At 43.4% G+C, this 15,321-nt stretch overlaps 1 protein-coding gene across 4 annotated transcripts in view; it reads left to right on the top strand.

Moving 5' to 3' along the window:
• The window catches only part of LOC112244937 (A-kinase anchor protein 6-like), a 176,472-nt gene that overhangs the window by 97,520 nt on the left and 63,631 nt on the right, over window positions 1-15,321 (top strand). For all 4 annotated transcript variants that reach the window (XM_042329930.1, XM_042329929.1, XM_042329927.1 and 1 more), the window contains exon 9: window positions 546-666. In XM_042329930.1, coding sequence (XP_042185864.1) covers window positions 546-666 — 121 coding nt within the window. The remainder of the gene's footprint in view (window positions 1-545; window positions 667-15,321) is intronic.

The following is a 15,321-nucleotide window of genomic DNA, read 5'->3' as shown; positions in this document are numbered from 1 at the left end:
GCTGGGGAAGGGGAAGGAGGGGCTGGGGTGTGACGGAGGTAGGGAGGAAGGAGAGTTGAAGTCATGTTTAATTAAGATGTTTCTGTGCTATAGAGATAGGTGTCACTCACCAGCTGGGTCAGAGATTCATTGTGCGTCTAACCCTGTTCACACCTTCTGCACCGTCATGAACCCAGCATTCCACTGACGGGCCATGGTAATTACCACCGCTTGTCAAATATTCCCTCTGTAATGTCCAGCTGCCTTTCCCTCCCCCATGATGCCATTCCTCTTTTCAACCTAATGGTTAAGCTGAGGAAGACGTGGGCATTGGGGGGTGGGCGTTTAGCAGGGGTTTAGTGGGATATTTCCTAGGGGCGTCGTCTCTAACCCCAGCTCTTCCTCCTTGTCTTCTTCTCCCTCCTCCCTTCCACTCTCCTCTCCCCTCTACCCCCCCCCCTCTCTCCTCCCTCTTCCCATCTCCTCTTCTCCCTCCTTCCCTTCTCCCTCTCCTCCCTCCTTCCTCTCCTCCCTCCTTCCTCTCCTCCCTCCTTCCTGTCCTCCAGTCTGCAGGAGTTTGAGTCAGAATTCCAGGAGCTCTGGGATTGGCTTATGGACATGGACTCGGTGGTGACGGACAGCTACAAGCTGATGATGTCAGAGGAGCAACAGCAGTATCTCTACAAGGTGAATGGCTATTACTGGATGCCTGTTACTGTATGGATGTTACTAGCTGGCTGTAACTGGATGTTACTGGATGGCTGTATCCTGTTAATGTATGGATATTACTGGATGACTGTTACTGAATGACTGTTACTGGATGGATGTTTTCTTACTGAATGGATGTTACTGTATGGATGTTACTGTCTGGATGTTACTGTCTGGATGTTACTGTATGGATGTTACTGCCTGGATGTTACTGTATGGATGTTACTGGATGGATGTTTTCTTACTGTATGGATGGTACTGTCTGGCTGTTACTGTATGGATGTATCCTGTTACTGTATGGATGTTACTGTATGCTTGTTACTGGATGGATGTTTTCTTACTGAATGGATGTTACTGTATGGATGTTACTGTCTGGATGTTACTGTCTGGATGTTACTGTATGGATGTTACTGCCTGGATGTTACTGTATGGATGTTACTGGATGGATGTTTTCTTACTGTATGGATGTTACTGTCTGGATGTTACTGTCTGGATGTTACTGTCTGGATGTTACTGGATGGATGTTACTGTATGGAAGTTACTGTATGGATGTTACTGCCTGGATGTTACTGTATGGATGTTACTGTCTGGATGTTACTGTATGGATGTTACTGGATGTTTTCTTACTGAATGGATGTTGCTGTATGGATGTTACTGTCTGGTTGTTACTGTCTGGATGTTACTGTATGGATGTTACTGTATGGATGTTACTGTCTGGATGTTACTGGATGGATGTATCCAGTTACTGTCTGGATTTTACTGTCTGGATGTATCCTGTACTGGATGGATATTACTGGATGGATGTATCCTGTTACTGTATGGATGTTACTGTCTAGATTTACTGTCTGGATGTTACTGTATGGATGTTACTGTATGGATGCATCCTGTGACTGTATGGATGTTACTGTCTAGATTTACTGTCTGGATGTTACTGTATGGATGCATCCTGTTACTGTATGGATGTTACTGTCTAGATTTACTGTCTGGAAGTTACTGTCTAGATTTACTGTCTGGATGTTACTGTCTGGATGTTACTGTATGGATGTTACTGTATGGATGTTACTGTATGGATGCATCCTGTTACTGTATGGATGTTACTGGATGGATGTTACTGTATGGATGTTACTGGATGAATGTATCCTGTATTGATTTTACTTTTTGGATGTTACTGTATGGATGTTGCTGTATGGATGTTACTGTCTGGATGTTACTGTATGGATGTTACTGTTTGGATGTTACTGTCTGGATGTTACTGTTTGGATGTTACTGTTTGGATGTTACCGTCTGGATGTTACTGTCTGGATGTTACTGGATGGATGTATCCAGTTACTGTCTGGATTTTACTGTCTGGATGTATCCTGTACTGGATGGATATTACTGGATGGATGTATCCTGTTACTGTATGGATGTTACTGTCTAGATTTACTGTCTGGATGTTACTGTATGGATGTTACTGTATGGATGCATCCTGTGACTGTATGGATGTTACTGTCTAGATTTACTGTCTGGATGTTACTGTTTGGATGTTACTGTTTGGATGTTACCGTCTGGATGTTACTGTCTGGATGTTACTGTATGGATGTTACTGTCTGGATGTTACTGTCTGGATGTTACTGTATGGATGTTACTGTATGGATGTTACTGTCTGGATGTTACTGGATGGATATTACTGGATGGATGTATCCTGTTACTGGATGGATGTTACTGGATGGATGTTACTGGATGGATGTTACTGGATGAATGTATCCTGTATTGATTTTACTTTTTGGATGTTACTGTATGGATGTTGCTGTATGGATGTTACTGTCTGGATGTTAATGTATGGATGTTACTGTATGGATGTTACTGGATGGATGTTACTGTATGGATTTACTGTATGGATGTTACTGTCTGGATGTTACTGGATGGATATTACTGGATGGATGTATCCTGTTACTGGATGGATGTTACTGGATGGATGTTACTGGATGGATGTTACTGGATGAATGTATCCTGTATTGATTTTACTTTTTGGATGTTACTGTATGGATGTTGCTGTATGGATGTTACTGTCTGGATGTTAATGTATGGATGTTACTGTATGGATGTTACTGTCTGGATGTTAATGTATGGATGTTACTGTATGGATGTTGCTGTATGGATGTTACTGTATGGATGTTACTGTATGGATGTTACTGTTTGGACGTTACTGTATGGATGTTACTGGATGGATATTACTGGATGGATGTATCCTGTTACTGTATGGATGTTACTGGATGGATGTATCCTGTTACTGAATGGATGTTACTTTGTGGATGCATCCTGTTATACTGTATGGATGTTACTGGATGGATGTTACTTTATGGATGTATCCTGTTACTGTCTGGATGTTACTGTATGGATGTTACTGTATGGATTTTACTGTATGGATGTTACTGTATGGATGTATCCTGTTACTGGATGGATGTTACTTTATGGATGTATCCTGTTACTGTATGAATGTTACTGGATGGATGTTACTTTATGGATGTATCCTGTTACTGTGTGGATGTTACTGGATGGATGTTACTGGATGGATGTTACTGTTTGGATGTTACTGTATGGATGTATCCTGTTACTGTATGGATGTTACTGTATGGATGTTACTGTATGGATGTTACTTTATGGATGTTACTGTTACTGGATGGATGTTACTGTATGGATGTTACTTTATGGATGTTTCCTGTTACTGTATTTATGTTACTGTATGGATGTTACTGTATGGATTTCACTGTATGGATGTTACGTTATGGATGTTACTGGATGGATGTTACATTATGGATGTTACTTTATGGATGTTTCTGGATGGATGTTACTGGATGGATGTTACTGGATGGATGTATCCTGTTACTGTATGGATGTTACTGGATGGATGTTACTGGATGGATGTTACTTTATGGATGTATCCTGTTACTGTATGGATGTTACTTTATGGATGATACTGGATGGATGTTACTGGATGGATGTTACTGGATGGATGTTACTGGATGGATGTTACTTTATGGATGTATCCTGTTACTGTATGGATGTTACTTTATGGATGTTACTGGATGGATGTTACTGGATGGATGTTGCTGGATGGATGTTGCTGGATGGATGTTACTTTATGGATGTATCCTGTTACTGTATGGATGTTACTGGATGGATGTTACTGTCTGTATGGTGGTGCTCTACAATAATGGATGGATGGTGGTGCACTATGCCCCATGGCGAGGGCCTGGCCTACTAGCTTGTAATCACATTCTCCTTAGCCGGGCCCTGGAAGAGGTGGTGTGTGTGTGTGAGAGGGGTCTTTAGTAATCCTTTTCATGCACCTCCCTACCTCTGACCCCCCACACCATAGCTAACACCCTGATTGCCAGAAAGCTCCCATTACCACATTCCATTAGGTGTGATTTCATAAAAGTCGAAAGATCTCTTGCGATGAACGGAAACAAAAGAGAGGGAGGCATTAACGTTTTACTGCAGTGGGCTAAATCAGGGTCACACAGATTGTTTCTTGGTAGTCTTAAACAAATCTACTTTGAAACCCAAGTATGCACCTCACACACATGGTTCTGGGCTTAAAAAGAGAAGACACCTGTACCATGTCAGATATAGAGTTGAAATGTATTACATTTTGAGGTTGCATCCCAATATTACATTTTGTATACATCACAGAAGACTGAAATATAACAAAACCGTTTGACATAGAAACACCAGTTTTTTAATGTTATGCAATTCCGAAAAATATGAATAACATTCGGCCCATGAGACCACTAGGTCATTTGACTGCAGGACAGGGCTACTGACCAGACTGCAGCCAAATGAATGTATGGAAACGCACAGGGCACCATGTGTTCTGATATGAGGTCTCAGACACACTTCTGTCCTTCAGATGCTCCTTCCCTCAGAGGCATGGAAAGAAGGACACAGAGGGAAAGAGGAAGGGAGAGAGGGAGAAAGAGAGAGGGAGACAGAGATGGAGAGAACGAGGGAGTCAGAGCGATAGAAAATAGCAAGCTATAGATTGAGGTTCCTATTTTGTCACAGCCTTTATAGGCACCTTGTCTCAATGAATTTTTATTAGTGATAGATAAAACTGGCCATATTGTGTTAAGTCAATATGTTTGTTCCTGATTAAAACAAACTGATTTGGGCCCTGATATTGATTTAATTTCCTCCAATGCTAATAAATATGTACTACACTGCCCATTTGTTCTGCATTTCTCCCTACACCTGCACTCTGTTTTTTATCTGGCTAACACTGGATTGATTGAAAAAGGTAAGTGTGTGTGTTGGTCCTGTGTTGCTGGCTGGCTGGCAGGCAGGCAGGCTGTTGTTTGCCGAGGCTAGGGGATTTTATCATAGGTGAGGGAGAGAGGGCTGACTGCTGGGAGGCACAGGCTGTAAATCAAGCTCATTTAGGCTATTTTTATTACTGTACTGATTCTGACACTCGTCATCCTTGAATTGCTTTGAGCATATGGCATATTTCGAAAGAGCAGATTGTGAATCATAAAGAAATCAAATGAATAACCACCTTCAGAACTGGAAACAACATAATGACAAGAAATGGCTCCCCAACAGCCTTCTCCTCCTCTCTCTGCACACATTTTCATTTCCAAACTGCAGAAGGTCACAGTCAAGGTCAAAACTAATCTTCTCTCATCTTGCATATTGACCTCACCATTAGCCATATCTTAAGTGATGAAGTAGGAAATATCACATCATTTCCTTTTCTTTTATACTGTCATTATATGACAGAGCCTTTATACTTTCAGAAAATAGTGCCTAGCCCACAATTATATCTATTATACTCTCCTGTATGAAATCTAACAGGACTATCTGAGATAGTGACAGTTCCTCCCACTACATTTCCTACCCATCATTGTCTTCTTTATTTTTCAATTTAGAAAATTTGAGCTGTGTCATTTTTCCCACGCAAAACATTAAGAAAAATGTATTATCTTTTCTGTCACGTTGCACATCAAAATCCACATGAAATGGATAACTGACCACACAATCTACATTTTCCAATGGCCATCTCAGTCCTCTGGACTGGAACACCCATTGAGAGCCTGTGGTTTGAATTGAAGAGGGCAGTACACAAGCGAAAACGAAGGATATCAAGGATATGGAATGATTCTGTGTGGAGGACTGGTCTAAGATCACTCCCAATGTGTTCTCCAATCACAAATAAAAACATTGAGAAAAAGGCTCAGTCTTGCTATCCTCGCAAGGGGATAGAGTATTGACCCCCAATCTTTTTGAGTTCTTTTTTATTACATGTTAAACACATTGTATTTCTCTGAGCAATTGTATTAGTATACAATAATTCACATTTAACATTTTTTTGGAGCATACAATATACAGAAGCTCAGTATTTGTATTATTTATTTTAAACAGTCTTTTTAGCTCGTCTTTATCAAGAGATCCAATCATGTTGGACCCCACTGTAAATATCCCTCAGTGGCAGACTAGACATCAAGTGCTGAGCTGGTGTTGGCTTGGTGTCTGTGTTGCCTTCTTTATGGTTTAACCATCCACATCAACACTACAGCGGTGGTGGTGATGCCCTCTCAGTTGACTTCTGACAGTCAGAATACCTTTCACTTATCTGCGCTGATCAGAGAGCCACTTCTTTAGGATGAGCCACTGCTGAATATTAGACAGGAGTATAACCCCGGCCTTATGGCATCGTATTGTCAAACATTTGATCTCTATTTTGTGGCTTAGATCAATCAGAAACAAACGTTGTTCACAGGGACATTGATTACTGCCACGTACTCTGCAGACCGAGTGATGATCTTCACTGATGAGCAAGCTACAGTTGTGGAGTGTAACTTTATTTTGTGGCCCTTTCGCCTGGACGTTGTTGACGGTATCCGTCAATGACAATCACCTCCAAATTATTGATTAGCTGAAAGAGCAGCCTAATTCATCCATTGGAGGTTAACTAAAATATTCATCTGATCATGAATATTCATGAAGGTGATGCATTCATGAATATTAAATAACTTAGAGTTTTTTTATGGGCCAAGTTCTCTGTAAAATATTGATACATTCTCATAGTATTTGTGCCCTGTTGGTAGAACACAGAAAATGTGTAGATGAATGCTACATTGGTTAGGTAGATCGAAATATCTGTATTGATCTTCAAATATTCTTATGAAAATCTTACCCTATTTGACTTCTTAGATGCATATGGGGCGGCAGGTAGCCTAGTGGTTAGAGCGTTGGACTGGTAAACGAAAGGTTGCAAGATCGAATCAAATCAAATCAAATTTTATTTGTCACATACACATGGTTAGCAGATGTTAATGCGAGTGTAGCGAAATGCTTGTGCTTCTAGTTCCGACAATGCAGTAATAACCAACAAGTAATCTAACTAACAATTCCAAAACTACTGTCTTATAGACAGTGTAAGGGGATAAAGAATATGTACATAAGGATATATGAATGAGTGATGGTACAGAGCAGCATAGGCAAGATACAGTAGATGGTATCGAGTACAGTATGTACATATGAGATGAGTATGTAAACAAAGTGGCATAGTTAAAGTGGCTAGTGATACATGTATTACATAAGGATGCAGTCGATGATATAGAGTACAGTATATTCGTATGCATATGAGATGAATAATGTAGGGTAAGTAACATTATATAAGGTAGCATTGTTTAAAGTGGCTAGTGATATGAATCCCCGAGCTGACAAGGTACAAATCTGTTGTTCTACCCCTGAACAGGGCAGTTATTCCACTGTTCCTAGGCTGTCATTGAAAATAAGAATTAGTTCTTAACTGACTTCCCTAGTTAAATTATGAAAAATATGCATTAGTTCTATAAAATCTTATTTAATATTTATTCTATGTGACTTCTCATTCGAACTTCCGGGGAGACAATATGGCAGCATGCGATGAGTGAGACTATCCATTGTAGCCTGTCTGTGTGTGTTTACAGTTCAGGGCTCCTCTCCCTCATTAGACTTTTCATCTCTCTTTACCTCACGTGACAGTTGACGGCTCTGCTCTGCTCAGTATGAATATTACAGCCATTATCTCTAATCCTCCATATAGAACACAGAACAAATGGAAAACATAGCTAGAACACAGTATTTATCTGAGGGAGAATGACAATCAGAATGTTGATATCTAGACTCCTGTTTATTAGAGGACTGCTCAGATCAGTGAGTGCCGAGGAAGTGGAGCGTGTGTGTGTGTGTTGGTGTTAATCTGCATTATGCCTGGCTACATGCGTGTGGGTGGTTAGGCATGGTGGAGCTACAAAGGCGAGGTGTATGTGTGTGTGTTTGTGTGTGTGTGACACAGTGCTGTGTTTTATATATCTGGAAGGAGCAGGTGGTGTTTAATGTGGAGACTCAGCTCCATGGGGCTCTCTCTCTCCAGTCACTCACTGTCAGACACAAACACTACACACACACACACACACACAGACACACACACTGTGGCGGTGATACTGCTGGAACCATCCACACATTCATTGTTGAACACACATGCACACACACACACATGCCTGGCTGCATTAGTAATTTTCAATAATTCATAGTGAAGGCATAATGAGAGTGGAGAGTTAATTTGTTGACACTGTGTTCCATGAGAAGTAATGCAGTAGCTGTCTGTAGTTTAATTCAAGTAATGTTTGACTCTCCTCCCGTGTCATTTTAGATGGTCGTCGTGAGTCACTTCACCATGGGAGAGCAGGGAGCAGAACAGTTTCCCTCAAAGCTGCCGCTTGAATTGACCAGAAATAATAACAAGCCCTTCTTATCTTCGCTTGCGTACATTCTCGCCTTTTTGATAACGATTTTATTTTCAATGACAGTGTCTCTTGTTCAAATGTAGCCTGAATCAAAACCCTGCTGACGGAGTACCATGCCTGGCTGTCTGTATCTTCTAATGAAGTTGTGAAGTGTTCTCATCCTTGCCACCTCTCTCAGTATGAATAGATTGACCGCAATTAAAAGCCACAGTGTGTTCCTAGAACACTGTGATTCAGCCCATCTCCAGGGCAACCAGAGTGTCACTTCCAAAAGTAAACCAAATATTTTTGGAGGCGGGACTCTACAATTAATTAAACACTTCCCGGGAGGGACAGTTTGCAAGCGAAGAAGTGACTGTTCATTGAAATCACATGTGGACAGGGAGGCACTTGGGGTTGAGGTGAATGTATGGGTGTGAGTTGTGTGTTGTGTGTGAGTATGTAGAAGGTTTCATTCTGATTAAATGGAAACATTTCATCCATCCATAGATGCAGTAGCTATAGAGAAACATCATAATGACATGGTGGGGTTAGTGCTGGCACTGCCTTCAGTCAGCTAACAATCCTCCATTGAGTTGAGTGTCCCACTCCTGGGCTCCTTACCAAGTGGCACAGAATGACTACCCCTCACCAGGCCAATCTTTCACATCTCGCCTCTGTCTACTCTGTCACACCTCCTGACTCTTGGTTCACCTCCAACCTAACCCACCACGTTTCCTTCCCAACACAGCCAAGCCAACAGCCCCCCACCCCCCACCCTCCACCCCCCACCCTGCACAGCCAATACCCCTTCACCCCGTATCACCCCTTCTATCGGCAGCTTTGGGTCAGATGCCAGTGTTGCTATACAAAGGCCTCTGTGTTGGTTGGGGAGGCTAATGTTTGCTGCTGCTTTGTGTGTGTTTGTGTGTGTATGTACATGTATGCGTGTTCGTGCATTATTGCGCTTCTACATTCTGTGTGTTTGTGTGTGCGTGTGTGTGCTTGTACATTGTGTATGCTTGTACCAGATGGCTGCTTGCGATGCGAATGGGCTCAGAAAATGGGAGTCATACCACAGGGGAGAGATGCAACACGCAGCAAAGCCTTGTAGTTCTAGAATGGAGAATCAGAGATCAAACTATGGCCAGCTGCCCCTTCTCAGTGCTGGGATCTGAGGGCAGGTCTTCCTCTTATAGCCTTAAGTCATTCTGACAGGCGGAAACACAATACCCAGCATCGGAGTTGAGGGAAGGAACAAATCTCTTTGTTTACATCAACAAATCCGTCACATTTTAGAAGAGAACATTTGTAAAGTCACAACCTTTTACTTTTGAAAAGGAAACATGTTTTTTGTAGCTTGAATCATTTTCGAGAAACAACATGAACACCAGTAACTACCTTGATTGATAGAGTGAGAGGATTGGATGAGCAAAGCAGACCAAGAAAGGGAAAGAGGGGGAGAAAGAGAGAGAATGGAGGATAGGAAACAATAGAGTAGAAAGAAGCAGAAAGAAGAGGGGAAAGCCTTACTGTTTGAGGAGGGTGTAGTTGTTAGGCTCTTAGACAGGGTAGTTTTAGGCTCTTATTAAAGGGAAACTTCACCACTAGACATTATTTGGGGTGTTCTTCCATTCTTTCTGTATAATTATGAGTTATGAGAGGTGTTTCAGACATAATTATGTACCATAGCATTTTATTATTTTTTTTATGCCGGGAGAGTTCAAACAATAACGTCATTGGTTGACTGAGCCTGCTGTCTGATGGAGTCATGGAGTCATGTTTTGTAGCAATTATTGTGGCCTTTGTGTTTCGCGGATGAAACGATCACGCTAGCAGCGAGTAGATATGGTTGTCCTTGTTCAATAGAGCCATTGGACTTGTCACAGTGATGTTCCTATCTGCCACGACATTGCAGGATTTCTAGGTTTACTCATTTTCCCTGGCTTTGTAAATACTACAGTCTGATGGGAGCTCTACTTCCTTGTCCAATTGTGTTCCCACCCTCGAAGGCAGTCTTTTCAAAACGGGGGTAGTACTAGTTTCTCCAGGTTCACGGGAGTTGAGACCAGCAAGCAGCAATGGGGAGCCACGGTCAGACTCTGACTGGTGGTGCCTATGCAGGTGCTGTCCAAATCAAATCAAATCAAATCAAATTTTATTTGTCACATACACATGGTTAGCAGATGTTAATGCGAGTGTAGCGAAATGCTTGTGCTTCTAGTTCCGACAATGCAGTAATAACGAACAAGTAATCTAACTAACAATTCCAAAAAAACTACTGTCTTATACACAGTGTAAGGGGATAAAGAATATGTACATAAGGATATATGAATGAGTGATGGTACAGAGCAGCATAGGCAAGATACAGTAGATGATATCGAGTACAGTATATACATATGAGATAAGTATGTAAACCAAGTGGCATAGTTAAAGTGGCTAGTGATACATGTATTACATAAGGATGCAGTCGATGATATAGAGTACAGTATCTACGTATGCATATGAGATGAATAATGTAGGGTAAGTAACATTATATAAGGTAGCATTGTTTAAAGTGGCTAGTGATATATTTACATCATTTCCCATCAATTCCCATGATTAAAGTGGCTGGAGTAGAGTCAGTGTCATTGACAGTGTGTTGGCAGTAGCCACTCAATGTTAGTGGTGGCTGTTTAACAGTCTGATGGCCTTGAGATAGAAGCTGTTTTTCAGTCTCTCGGTCCCAGCTTTGATGCACCTGTACTGACCTCGCCTTCTGGATGACAGCGGGGTGAACAGGCAGTGGCTCGGGTGGTTGATGTCCTTGATGATCTTTATGGCCTTCCTGTAGCATCGGGTGGTGTAGGTGTCCTGGAGGGCAGGTAGTTTGCCCCGGTGATGCGTTGTGCAGACCTCACTACCCTCTGGAGAGCCTTACGGTTGAGGGCGGTGCAGTTGCCATACCAGGCGGTGATACAGCCCGCCAGGATGCTCTCGATTGTGCATCTGTAGAAGTTTGTGAGTGCTTTTGGTGACAAGCCGAATTTCTTCAGCCTCCTGAGGTTGAAGAGGCGCTGCTGCGCCTTCCTCACGATGCTGACTGTGTGAGTGGACCAATTCAGTTTGTCTGTGATGTGTATGCCGAGGAACTTAAAACTTGCTACCCTCTCCACTACTGTTCCATCGATGTGGATGGGGGTGTTCCCTCTGCTGTTTCCTGAAGTCCACAATCATCTCCTTAGTTTTGTTGACGTTGAGTGTGAGGTTATTTTCCTGACACCACACTCCGAGGGCCCTCACCTCCTCCCTGTAGGCCGTCTCGTCGTTGTTGGTAATCAAGCCTACCACTGTTGTGTCGTCCGCAAACTTGATGATTGAGTTGGAGGCGTGCATGGCCACGCAGTCGTGGGTGAACAGGGAGTACAGGAGAGGGCTCAGAACGCACCCTTGTGGGGCCCCAGTGTTGAGGATCAGCGGGGAGGAGATGTTGTTGCCTACCCTCACCACCTGGGGCGGCCCGTCAGGAAGTCCAGTACCCAGTTGCACAGGGCGGGGTCGAGACCCAGGGTCTCGAGCTTGATGACGAGCTTGGAGGGTACTATGGTGTTGAATGCCGAGCTGTAGTCGATGAACAGCATTCTCACATAGGTATTCCTCTTGTCCAGATGGGTTAGGGCAGTGTGCAGTGTGGTTGAGATTGCATCGTCTGTGGACCTATTTGGGCGGTAAGCAAATTGGAGTGGGTCAAGGGTGTCAGGTAGGGTGGAGGTGATGTGGTCCTTGACTAGTCTCTCAAAGCACTTCATGATGACGGATGTGAGTGCTACGGGGCGGTAGTCGTTTAGCTCAGTTACCTTAGCTTTCTTGGGAACAGGAACAATGGTGGCCCTCTTGAAGCATGTGGGAACAGCAGACTGGTATAGGGATTGATTGAATATGTCCGTAAACACACCGGCCAGCTGGTCTGCGCATGCTCTGAGGGCGCGGCTGGGGATGCCGTCTGGGCCTGCAGCCTTGCGAGGGTTAACACGTTTAAATGTCTTACTCACTTCGGCTGCAGTGAAGGAGAGACCGCATGTTTCCATTGCAGGCCGTGTCAGTGGCACTGTATTGTCCTCAAAGCGGGCAAAAAGTTATTTAGTCTGCCTGGGAGCAAGACATCCTGGTCCGTGACTGGGCTGGGTTTCTTCCTGTAGTCCGTGATTGACTGTAGACCCTGCCACATGCCTCTTGTGTCTGAGCCGTTGAATTGAGATTCTACTTTGTCTCTGTACTGGCGCTTAGCTTGTTTGATAGCCTTGCGGAGGGAATAGCTGCACTGTTTGTATTCAGTCATGTCACCAGACACCTTGCCCTGATTAAAAGCAGTGGTTCGCGCCTTCAGTTCCACACGAATGCTGCCATCAATCCAAGGTTTCTGGTTAGGGAATGTTTTAATCGTTGCTATGGGAACGACATCTTCAACGCACGCTCTAATGAACTCGCACACCGAATCAGCGTATTCGTCAATGTTGTTGTCTGACGCAATACGAAACATCTCCCAGTCCACGTGATGGAAGCAGTCTTGGAGTGTGGAGTCAGCTTGGTCGGACCAGCGTTGGACAGACCTCAGCGTGGGAGCTTCTTGTTTTAGTTTCTGTCTGTAGGCAGGGATCAACAAAATGGAGTCGTGGTCAGCTTTTCCGAAAGGGGGCGGGGCAGGGCCTTATATGCGTCGCGGAAGTTAGAGTAACAATGATCCAGGGTCTTTCCACCCCTGGTTGCGCAATCGATATGCTGATAAAATTTAGGGAGTCTTGTTTTCAGATTAGCCTTGTTAAAATCCCCAGCTACAATGAATGCAGCCTCCGGATAAATCGTTTCCAGTTTGCAGAGAGTTAAATAAAGTTCGTTCAGAGCCATCGATGTGTCTGCTTGGGGGGGATATATACGGCTGTGATTATAATCGAAGAGAATTCTCTTGGTAGATAATGCGGTCTACATTTGATTGTGAGGAATTCTAAATCAGGTGAACAGAAGGATTTGAGTTCCTGTATGTTTCTTTCATCACACCATGTCACGTTGGCCATAAGGCATACGCCCCGCCCGTCTTCTTACCAGAAAGATGTTTGTTTCTGTCGGCGCGATGCGTGGAGAAACCCGCTGGCTGCACCGCTCGGATTGCGTCTCTCCAGTTAGCCATGTTTCCGTGAAGCAGAGAACGTTACAGTCTCTGATGTCCCTCTGGAATGCTACCCTTGCTCGGATTTCATCAACCTTGTTGTCAAGAGACTGGACATTGGCAAGAAGAATGCTAGGGAGTGGTGCACGATGTGCCCGTCTCCGGAGTCTGACCAGAAGACCGCTTCGTTTCCCTCTTTTTCTGAGTCGTTTTTTTTTTTTGGTCGCTGCATGTGATCCACTCGGTTACACTGGTTGTAAGGCAGAACACAGGATCCGCATCGCGAAAAACATATTCTTGGTCGTACTGATGGTGAGTTGACGCTGATCTTATATTCAGTAGTTCTTCTCGGCTGTATGTAATGAAACCTAAGATGACCTGGGGTACTAGTGTAAGAAATAACACGTAAAAAAACAAAAAACTGCATAGTTTCCTAGGAACGCGAAGCGAGGCGGCCATCTCTGTCGGCACCGGAAGTATGTGATTCCAGCCATGCCAACAGAAGAGGAATGTCTGTGCGGCAACAAATTTGATGGTGGACAGTTCTTATTGGAGAGGGTCACTGCAGACCCCATGGATCGTGTGTGTGTGACAGACCATTGACGCTCATATGGATAGAGGGGTGCTGGAGACGTTCTTCAGAACGTCCAAGATCAACTGGCGGCGGCAGCCTAGACCAGCTGGACAAGGAGGGAAAGGGACAAACAAGTTGGTTGTTTTGCTGTCGGTAGCTAGCTAACAATATAAGCTCTCTTTTTACTCAAGGCAGTGTTGTTCAGTGCATTATAATTGAGCTAATGTACAGTAGTCTAACATTATAGCTAGCTAGCTATTGTTAGCTAGCTAGCGTCAGTGCATCTCATTAGGAGCAAAACTGGAGAAATGTTTTGATGATGATGAGTAAATGAATGACTTTGGCTTTATGACACATCTTAGGGTAACTACACCTATGTGTTGTAGCTAGCTAGCTACCATGTATCTGTGACGTGTAATATTCTGCCTCATGCTGCTACAGTAAGAATACAGACAGTACACAATGATTGCCCAAGAAAGTCAAATAGTGTTTTAGTCATTCTCTTACAGACAATACTGCTTAGTGGCCTAAAGATTATTTTTGGAGTTTGTGTTTGTTCTACGTGGGGAGAAGCTAGGCAGAGGACACTGAATCCCCTTGCCTGCATGTGCTGTTGGGGCCATTTGAGCAATTTATCCCTCACACAGTATTTTGGATACAAAGAAGTTGATGACTCAAGAGTAGATGTGAAAGGTCCATAACAACAATCTCCCCAAAGTGACTACGAACACCTCACTGCACCCCCGAAGAAAACATAATATGCAAGTATTCCCTTTGTAGAACTGTAGTATTTATTATACACTTTAGTAGTATATTTTTCTTCTACTGTATATATGTCATATATTCCCATAAGATATGGATCCTGAGTGGACAGCAGTCTAAGGCGCTGCATCTCAGTGCTAGAGGTGTCAATGCAGACCCTGGTTTGATCCCGGGCTGTATCACAACCGGCCGTGATCGGGAGTCCCATAAGGCGGCGCACAATTGGCCCAGCGTCGTCCAGGTTAGGGGAGAGTTTGGCCAGGGTAGGCCGTCATTGTAAAATAAGAATTTCTTCTTAACTGACTTGCCTAGTTAAATTTAAAAAATACAAATAAAATAACTGTTCCTGCATACTGCGTTGTAAACTCACCTCGGTCTCCAGAGCAAATCAACTTTGT

This window comes from Oncorhynchus tshawytscha, linkage group LG11 (assembly GCF_018296145.1).
Source record: "Oncorhynchus tshawytscha isolate Ot180627B linkage group LG11, Otsh_v2.0, whole genome shotgun sequence".
Classification (NCBI taxonomy): domain Eukaryota; kingdom Metazoa; phylum Chordata; class Actinopteri; order Salmoniformes; family Salmonidae; genus Oncorhynchus; species Oncorhynchus tshawytscha.
This window is presented reverse-complemented; position numbering and strand designations above follow the sequence as displayed.